This window comes from Odocoileus virginianus, chromosome 14, assembly GCF_023699985.2.
Source record: "Odocoileus virginianus isolate 20LAN1187 ecotype Illinois chromosome 14, Ovbor_1.2, whole genome shotgun sequence".
Taxonomy (NCBI): domain Eukaryota; kingdom Metazoa; phylum Chordata; class Mammalia; order Artiodactyla; family Cervidae; genus Odocoileus; species Odocoileus virginianus.
In genome coordinates, this window is record NC_069687.1 from 31,792,068 (window position 1) to 31,801,518 (window position 9,451).

A 9,451-nucleotide genomic window follows, 5' to 3' on the forward strand; every position below is an offset into this window, starting at 1 on the left:
AGAACTTTTTTTCCCCCAAACTTATTTATTTTTAACTGAAGGAAAATTGCTTCACAATATTGTGTTGGCATCTGCCATACGCCAACAAGAGTCAGCCATAGGTGTACATGTGCCCCCTTCTTCTTTAACCTCCTTCCAACCTCCCACCCCCTTCTACCCCTCTAGGTTGTTACAGAGCCCCAGTTTGAGTTTCCTGAATCATACAAGGAACAATGGAGACGCAGACATAGAGAACAGACTTATGAACGTGGCAGGGGGTGGGGAGGGGTCAGGAGAGGGTGGGAAGAATGGAGAGAGTAACATGGAAACATATACACTACCATGGGGAAAAGAGGTAACCAATGGGAATTTGCTCTATGAAGTGGATAAATTTTAATCAGATAAGCTTATCCATTCATGAGGTGCCCTTAGAGAGAAAGGGGTCTCAACCAAGCATTGACCACAAAGGGTAGAAGGAAAATTATTTTTCCTCCTCTACAGTTTCTGGTGGCCAGGATGACACCCCTAGGACAGCCTATTTGCTCTAGAACCTGCAGACAGGATCCTGGGGAAACTGGCAGAAGTCTGCAAAGGGGGACAATTCTTACCCAAGTCAGCTCGCCTAGATATCTATCTGTCATGCCAGGTGAAGAGAGAAGGTAAAATTTCATGTTGTCCTTTCTTTTTAGATTGGCAGACAGAAAAACACATGTAAGAATTAGATCTTTGAATTGTGACCTGTGGATTTGCTTTCAGGTACCTGTTGGTTGTCGATCCTTACCCAGCAATATCTGTTGACTTCTTATTTGTCTCATCTTGTGTCCTAAGAGCTTGACTTGAAAATCATAGGTTAAGGGCTTCAAAAATATGGCTGGATAGAAATATGGGTTTCAGTTCACTTGCAGTTGAGATTCTATGAACTTAGTCAGTCCTAAAGGAAATCAACCCTGAATATTCATTGGAAGGACTGATGCTGAGGCTGAAGCTCCAACCCTTTGGCCACCTGATGCAAAGAGCCACCCAAACCATGATGCTGGGAAAGGTTGAGGGCAAGAGGAGAAGAGGACAACAAAGGATGAGATGGTTGGATGGCATCACTGACTCTATGGACATGAGTTTGAGCAAGCTCCAGGAGCTGGTGAAGGACAGGCAAGCCTGGCATGCTGCAGTCCATGGGGTCGCATGAATCTAGATCCAGCTCTAAATCTGGAACACAGAAATCTAAATCCAGAACACAGACATTGTTTGTTTTTCATCATTGTTGAAGATCTTCTACCTAATATAAAGAAGCAAATTAAAGATGACTAGCTACTGGGCAGGGCTTCCCTTGTAGCTCAACTGGTAAAGAATCTGCCTGAAATGCAGGAGACCCCAGTTTGATTCCTGGGTCAGGAAGATCCTCTGGAGAAGGAGTAGGCTACCCACTCTGGTATTCTTGGGCTTCCTTGGTGATTCAGCCAGTAAAGTATCCACCTGCAATATGGGAGACCTGGGTTCTATTCCTGAGTTGGGAAGATCCCCTTGAGGAGGGCATAACAACACACTCCAATATTCTTGCCTGGAGAATCCCCATGGACAGAGGAGCCTGGCGAGCTGCAGTCCATGGGGTCACAAAGAAACAGACATGACTGAGCAACTAAACATAGCACAACACAGCTACCAGGCAACCTCCATATCAGTCAGGTTTCAACCCAGTTCTTTAAGGAATTAAAATCAACAGCACTTATCTTACAAACTGAGTCTTGTAAGATAAGTGCAGTCTTATACAAGAACAGAAGTGTGACTCTACGAACAATTCATCATCTACAATTCATCATCTACGAACAACAAAGCCCATCTATCCATTTTTATCAGTCTTCTAACTTCCTCTCTTCACCTCAAAAGACTTGCAGATACTGTAAAAAGTCTGGACTTAAGAAACAGAAATCCTTCGTGGTGGAAATTCTTTCTCTGTGCGTTTTGATATGTAAGTATTCTACTGGTTTTCTCCAGGAACCAGAGTAATTCTTATCAGAAAAGAAGGAAAGGCTATTTTGCAAAGTAGACCAACAAAAAACTGAAAATTTCTTTCACAAAAATTAGTAAAAAGCTTTAACCACCTGAAGAGGTAATCTTAACTTATTCCATCTGCCAGAAACACAGTTTGGATCTACCTGTTCTTTTTTTTTTTTTTTTTTAAGAATCAAACTTGAATACTTCAAGGACACCCCAAACGAGTTACTGGTGGGGTTACAGAAGCTTCCATTCAAGCCACCACAGCAAGAATCAAGAATATTAAAGTTGAAGCAATCATCTCTTTGTATACATAAAAACTATATATTAAAGCGTGTCACAAAGTGCAAAAGGGGAGGATTCAGCAGAGCAAAGGCAAGCAGCAGACTGATTGTCCTTTACAATAGGGTAGGGAAACTCATTTTGGAGTTCATACTGCCAGGAAAGAGCGCTGCTTCAGGCAAAAAAAAAAAGGTTTTCATTGATTCTTATTACAGCTAGCAAAGGCAAGCTCAAAGAAAATCAAGGTTCAGATTTCTCATGTCTGTAGTTGGATTTGCAACAAAGAGAGCCTTTGGTCACTTCTCATATGTAGGCTGAAAAAGAAGCAGTGAGATTTTAGCCAGTAATTCTGACCCCAGGCTGACACCTCAGTGCCCAAGCTCTGAGCTCCTCAGGGAGGATGGCCTGGAATTGCTCCTGCACCAGCATTTCCACAATCTGCTCCTTTGTGTGAATATCAGGTCGCAGCCACTGTCCAGCAAGCTCCTGGAGATGTCTCAGGACATCCCTGGGCCCAGCTGCATCTTCATAGCGGAACTCCCGGAACCTCTGCCTGGAGGCTGCAGGGTTGAGAGGCCTCCTTAGGGGCACGGCCTCCAGGTCGTCTTCAGAGTCTTCAGCTGGGCTCTCTGCTGGTACCTGGACCTGGGGCGGCACTATCAGGATGCCTTCTGACTCCTCAGCCATCATCTCATTTGGTGGTGACCTTATTTCATCATTCTGGACTTCTCCATCTCTTTGCATCTCTGGATACCCTTCAGTCTCCATCCTAGAACTCTGCAAAAGGATTTTTCAGACTCCTGCGCAGGTGCCCCTCGGAAGGCCGGGTGAATGGGGGAAGGAGAGGAGCAGGACGCCAAGCCCCGCCACCAGCTCTGGGAAAGAGTACCTGTTCTTTTTTAAACTAGTAACTAGTGACTTTTGTACTATCATGCCCATCTTATGATTAAAATTTCAAAACAAAAGCTATAAGATCTCTGTTTGGGTCTGTATGTTTATATATGTCTATGCATTTATTTATAGATGTCTGATATTTTTCTACCATGGGAAGGTATTACCAAAATTAATCTGTATAAAGCTCTATTTTATAGGCTTAAAGACAAACAAGCATTTATGTTAATCAAACATACTCTTGAAAATGTAGAAACTAATTAAAATGTTTTTCAAGTTCATGTGATCTAGGATAATCTTCAGTAACTAAAAGCTAGTTTAAGTTTGTTGGTTTAATTAAAACAGGCATGTCAGTCTTCCCTGGTGGGCCAGTGGTTAAGACTCTGCCTGCTATTGCAGGATGACATGGGTTTGACCTCTGGTCCTGGAAGATTCCAAGTGCCATGGAGTAACTAAGCCCATATGCCACAACTACAGAGCCCACTTGGCTAGAGCCCATGCTTCGAAACAGTAGAAGCCACCATAATGAGAAGCCCACACACTGCAAGAAAGAGTAGCCCCACTCACCACAACTAGAGAAACCCCACATGAAGCTAGATCCAGTGCAGCCAAAAATAAATACTAAAACAATAGAACTAATGAAAAATAAATACATAAAGCAAGCATGTCTTTAGAGTTATGAGCATTAGATATAATACCTTTATTCTACCTAATCAAATGCAAGTTCATGCAGCCCATGCACGGTACTTCCCTGGTGGCTCAGATGGGAAAGCGTCTGCCTGCAATGCGAGAGACCCAGGTTTAATCCCTGGCTTGGGAAGATCTCCTGGAGAAGGAAATGGCACCCCACTCCAGTATTCTTGCCTGGGAAATCCCATGGACGGAGGAGCCTGGTGGGCTACAGTCCGTGGGGTCACAAAGAGTCGGACACGACTGAGTGGCTTCACTTTCACTTTTCACATGCACAGTAAGGCCAAACAAACCAAAATGTCAGAGTTTGGAGCAGAAAAAAGTATACTGTAGGGCCAAGCAAGAGGAATGGGTGTCTCATGTCCCCAAACCCTGAACTCCTCCATGATTTGGATGAGGAGTTTTTAAATATGCAAAATTTGCAGTGAGGACTGCAGGGTGACTTTCTTCTGATTAGCTGATTGTGCTCAGGAATCTTATGCTCATCCTGAATTTACCATCCTCCACCTGGGTGGGAGACCTTAGTTCCTGCAGAAGAACTCAAAGCTACTGTTGTATATATCCCTTCAGAAAGAACCAGGACCTTGCCCTACTACTGTAGTAATTTTTTTTTTTTTTTTGGCCATGCCATTCAGCTTATGGGATCTTAGTTCCCCAACCAGGGATTGAACCCAGGTCCTGAGCAGTGAAAGCACAGACTCTTAACCACTGAACTACCAGGGAATTTCCTGCAGTATCATTTTCTGACTGTTCCTCCTTGGTTCCTGCATTTCCTTATTCCCCTGATTAACAACTGTTGAATCTGTCCTTTAATATTCAGGAAGGTCTAGGAAGCTGAAGCCTTTTTGCTACAAATGAAAACTGGGGACCTAGAAAGGATTTATATCTGAGAGAGCCCCACAGGGTAACCTCCCTTTCATAACTCTACTTGAAAATAGTTTCCAAAATCTTTTGGTAACTTGAAACCTTAGACTTAGAGTGAGATAAATTAAATGATGACTATTCATTGACTATCTAGATCATTTTCAAATAAGATAAAATACTGAAGCATTAGTTACCCAGGTGGTGCTAGTGAACACACCTGCCAATGCAGGAGACATAGAAGATGCGGGTTCCATCCCTGAGTCTGTATGATCCCCTGAAGGAAGGCATGGCAACCACTCCAGTCCTCTTGCCTGGAGAATCCCAAGGACAGAGGAGCCTGGTGGGCTACAGTCCATAGGGTCACAAAGGGTCAGACACGATTGAAATGACTTAGCATACACACACACACACACACACACACACACACACGTCACCAAACTGAAATAATTATAGTCCAAACTCTTCCAAAAATGGAATATCAAACCAGTCAACCAGAAATCACCCAATCCACCACCACTTGGGGAGCTTGGCTCAGAGATTCCTATAATCCTCTAAAGGAAAGTAACTTTGCAGTAACCAACCTGTTTTTTGCCTCATATATTAATTACTTCTTCCAATTCCCTCTTGCCTGTAGAATTCTTTTGTACAGCTAATTGAAGCTCCTTTCTGTTAGATTGGGTGTTGACTGATTGAAACCAACTTTTGCTCAAATAAATTCTTAAATTTTAAAATATGATTCACTTTATTTTTAATATATCTCAAATGCATTTTGCCATATTCAGGAGCCAGTGGCCCAATAAATAGGAACTGTGATGTTCTTATGCTCCCAGTGGTATTAGTAGCAGCTGCTAAAAATCAAGTTTCTCATGTAGAAGTGATGGCTATATAGGTGGATAGCTAGTACTAAACAGTTGTTGTTAAGTTGCTAAGTCGTGTCTGACTCTTTGTGACCCCATAAACTGCAGCACACCAGGCTTCCCTGTCCTCCACTAGCTTCCAGAGTTTGCTCAAATTTATGTCCATTGGCTCGGTGATGCTATCTAACCATCTCATCCTCTGCCACCCTCTTCTCCTTTTGCCTCCAGTCTTCCCCAGCAATAGGGTCTTTTCCAATGAGTCAGCTCTTCACATCAGGTGGCCAAAGTATTGGAGCTTCAGCTTCAGCATCAACCCTTCTAATGAATATTCAGAGTTGATTTCCTTTAGGATTGACTGGTTTGATCTCCTTGCTGTCCAAGGGACTCTCAGGAGTCTTGTCCAACACCACAATTCAAAAGCATCAATTCTTTGGCACTCAGCCTTCTTTATGGTCCAACTCTCACATCTGTACATGATTAGAGTAAGGGTCAATATTTCCCAGTTCTTAGCCTCGATCCTCTGTGGCACTGAAACATTGATTTTTCTCTTCATTCACTTGTTCAACAAACTTTCATTGACTACCCAATATGTGACTTTTCCCCTAAAATATCAGTGTTCAAAAAAAGACAGGTTGGACCCCTGTCCTCACAGATATGATGACCTAAAACATGTCCACAAATTCAACAGTCCTCCCATCAAGCCCTTAGCACCAGCTGGCCTTACTGATTCACTTCTAATAGATTGAATGCAGTGAAAATGTCACTGTGTGACTCTGCCCTTAGCAGAAATATTGTACAGTTTCTCCTTGCTTTTCTCTAGGATGTGTGTTCTTGAAAACCAGTCACTATGCTGTGAATAACTGAGGCCATGTGCAGAGGTCACAGGCACATAGAGGTGTTCTGGTCAATAGTCTCAGCTGAAGTCTCAGTTGATAGCCACTGTCAACTACCAGACATGAGTTTTCAAGTGATTTCAACTCCAGACCTTGTCTGACTATAGCTCAATGAGAGATATTGAGTAATAATCACTAACTGAGCCCAGTCAACCTTTGGAACCATGAAGAACAATGATACATCAGTTTTCATTTTATGCCACAATGTTCGAGGTTTGTTATGCAGCTACACCTGAGTTTACCTTGGAGAAGGAAATGGCAACCCACTCCAGTATTCTTGCCTGGGAAATCCCAGGGATGGAGGAGCCTGGTGGGCTGCCGTCTATAGGGTCACACAGAGTCGGACACGACTGAAGCGACTTAGCAGCAGCAGCAGCATACCTGAGTTTACAGTCACATGCTCTAATGTCTACAGCAGACATCAAACAATTACCCCCCAAATTTAAATTCAGTTACAAAGATGGCACCAAGCTTTCTCCTTTCTTGGCTTACAAAACCCTACCCCATCCTAGCTCTTTCTCTCCTCTTCCCTGCTTCCCTGTCCTTGCTAATAGCATTATCCTCCTGACAAAAACCAAGGCTGAAAAATTTGAGTCACTCTTGACCTATTTTCCTCATACCCATACTCAAATCATTTATCATATAGTTTTGATTCTGCTCCAGAAAGTGCCTTCCACGTGGCTCCACCTGACAAACCCCACCATCACCTTGGCCCAGTTCAGGCCCTCAGAATCTCATCACTGATTTGTTGAAATGACTTACCCATTGACCATTCACATCCTTGCCTATTCGCCACTGTCAGGTATGTGTTCTCAGACCACATCCTCTATCTTCCCCCTCTCCTGCTTAAAAAAACAAACAAACAAACAAAAGCTGTAGTATCTCTTCATTCACTGCCTGAAAGTACCAGCCAATTGTCTCAGACCCTTCATAGTCTTCTGCTAACATTTATTCCGGCTTTTCTTCCCACGTAGTGATGCTATTACATGCTATGCTCCTAATAATCTGGACTTCTGAGCATGCTGATCATGCCCCCTCATTGATGCCCTCAAGCTCTCCCTCCCTCCACTGAAAATGTTTCTTCTTACCCCATCTATCCTGTGATCTCCTGAGGCTCACACAACACGACTGTCATTGAGCCTATGGCTAGGTAAGGGTGATAGCTATGGCGGAGATGGTTCACTGCCAACCATTTCACACAGCGGAAGCCATGAGTTTTTGCTGAGCACGTGGCCAGCCAGAAGCTACAGTTAGCCACTCTTTTAATGCAGCTTGACGCAAGCATATGACTGAGTTCTGGCACATGGCATGTGACCAGAAACAGAATGTGCCACTTCCAGTTTAATCCCTTAAAAGGAATTAGCATGCCCTCCTCTAACCTTTTCGCTTTCTTGCTGGCAAGGATGGGACAAGGGCTGGAGCCACCATCTTGGCCTTAGAGATGAAACTGTATTTTGAAAATGGCAGAGATATTTTTATAGTCCTAGACCTCTTAGCTTCAAATAGAGAAAATCCATTTCTATTACTCTGTACTACTGAATTTCGGAGTCTCCTTGTTATTGTAGCTTAGTCCATATCCTACCTACTATGATAGCTAATCTTTATATTGAGAGTTTATCAAGTAGCAGACACTGTGCATCACATCATTTAACCCTCACAATGATATCGTGGGAAAATAATGTTAGAAATGAGGAAACTGAAGTTCAGAAGGGGTTTGCAACATGCCAGGGGCCAAACAGGTAGTAGATAATGGAGTTGGAACTCAAGCCTAGGCCAGTTACTTTCAGAAACTATACCTTTATTCACCGTTTATCCCTTTGCTCTGACCCACAGCCTTGAAGGCATAGACAGACCTCACTGAGGTTTGCCAAGATTCCCCATAAACACTTAGAAACATGCTTCTCATGTCGTAGATACTCAATAAATGTTTGTTGAATAAATACCAATTGGTTTCAGGAAAGCAGGCTTTTTGGGAATTCCTAACTGCAATCAGATGATATAGTTAACTGCTTCTGCTTAGCCAGCAGCATTGCATCCCTGTTTTATATAGAAAAGTCTCCCAGTTGCTTAATACCAGAAAATTTTCTCTCCGAAGAATAACACATAGTGTGTACTTTGGGTCCGTGTCCTTATCCATCTTACCTGCAATCAGCAGAGAGCCTATGTAAGTGGAGCAGGCAGCTGGGGAAAGCAGGCAGCCAGTTGTACTCATCTGCATTTATTTACACAGCTGTTCTTCCCCTTGTTCAAGCAGAAGACTCCAACCCAGAAATCAGAAACAAAAATAAAATTAGGGGGCTTTTTGAAGACTGCTGGGCAGTATCCTGCATCCTGGGGTCTCAGCAGGGATGTGGGGTCCAAGGACGTTCAAAGTCTCCTTTGTACGGTGTCAAGGGTACTAGTACAAAGCGAATAGAGCTGAGAGCTTGGGGCTGTGAGAGAGGTTATTATAAAGTACTGACATCCTGCTGTGAGGGCTGAATTGTGTTCCCTTCTTCAGGGCTCTTATCTGGAGCTCTGCGATAGAAAAGGAATAGAAGAGGACGCCTGAACTGTTCTAGGGTTGCCTTCAGGCCTCCCCTGGGAAAACTTTTAGCAACAAACACAAATCAAGAGGAAACTGAAAACGATTTTTTCAAATGGGTCTTCAAACAGCCAGTCTTTATTTGCTCAAGTGGGGGGACTAAAAGAAGAAATTAAAGCCAACTTTCTTTCTAATTAAGTCCCATGGACCTCCCAAAATACAACACAGATGCTGTGATGAACATCAACAAGCTCTCTGATGGAGTGTACTTGAGCTCAGTAGGACTAAGACAGAGAATGATTTAGAAGAAAAAAAAAAACCTCCACACACAGAGAGAAACACCCTAAAAGCTTGTTGTAATGATGACTTTTATTAGTTCTTTAGGAGGTTACATGATAAAGCTGAATCCTTTTTCATCAGTACATTCAAAAGTAAATTCATTCTTCTCTTTTGATTCCAGTAATGATATACATTTAAGA

At 43.0% G+C, this 9,451-nt stretch overlaps 1 protein-coding gene across 1 annotated transcript; it reads right to left on the minus strand.

Moving 5' to 3' along the window:
• Positions 1-2,574: 2,574 nt before the first annotated feature.
• LOC110141567 (SCAN domain-containing protein 1-like) lies at positions 2,575-3,095 on the minus strand. Its single transcript, XM_020900512.2, has one exon. It carries the CDS (start codon positions 3,019-3,021, stop codon positions 2,590-2,592), a length of 432 nt encoding a protein of 143 aa, XP_020756171.2. The 5' UTR covers positions 3,022-3,095; the 3' UTR covers positions 2,575-2,589.
• Between the last annotated feature and the right edge of the window lie 6,356 nt (positions 3,096-9,451).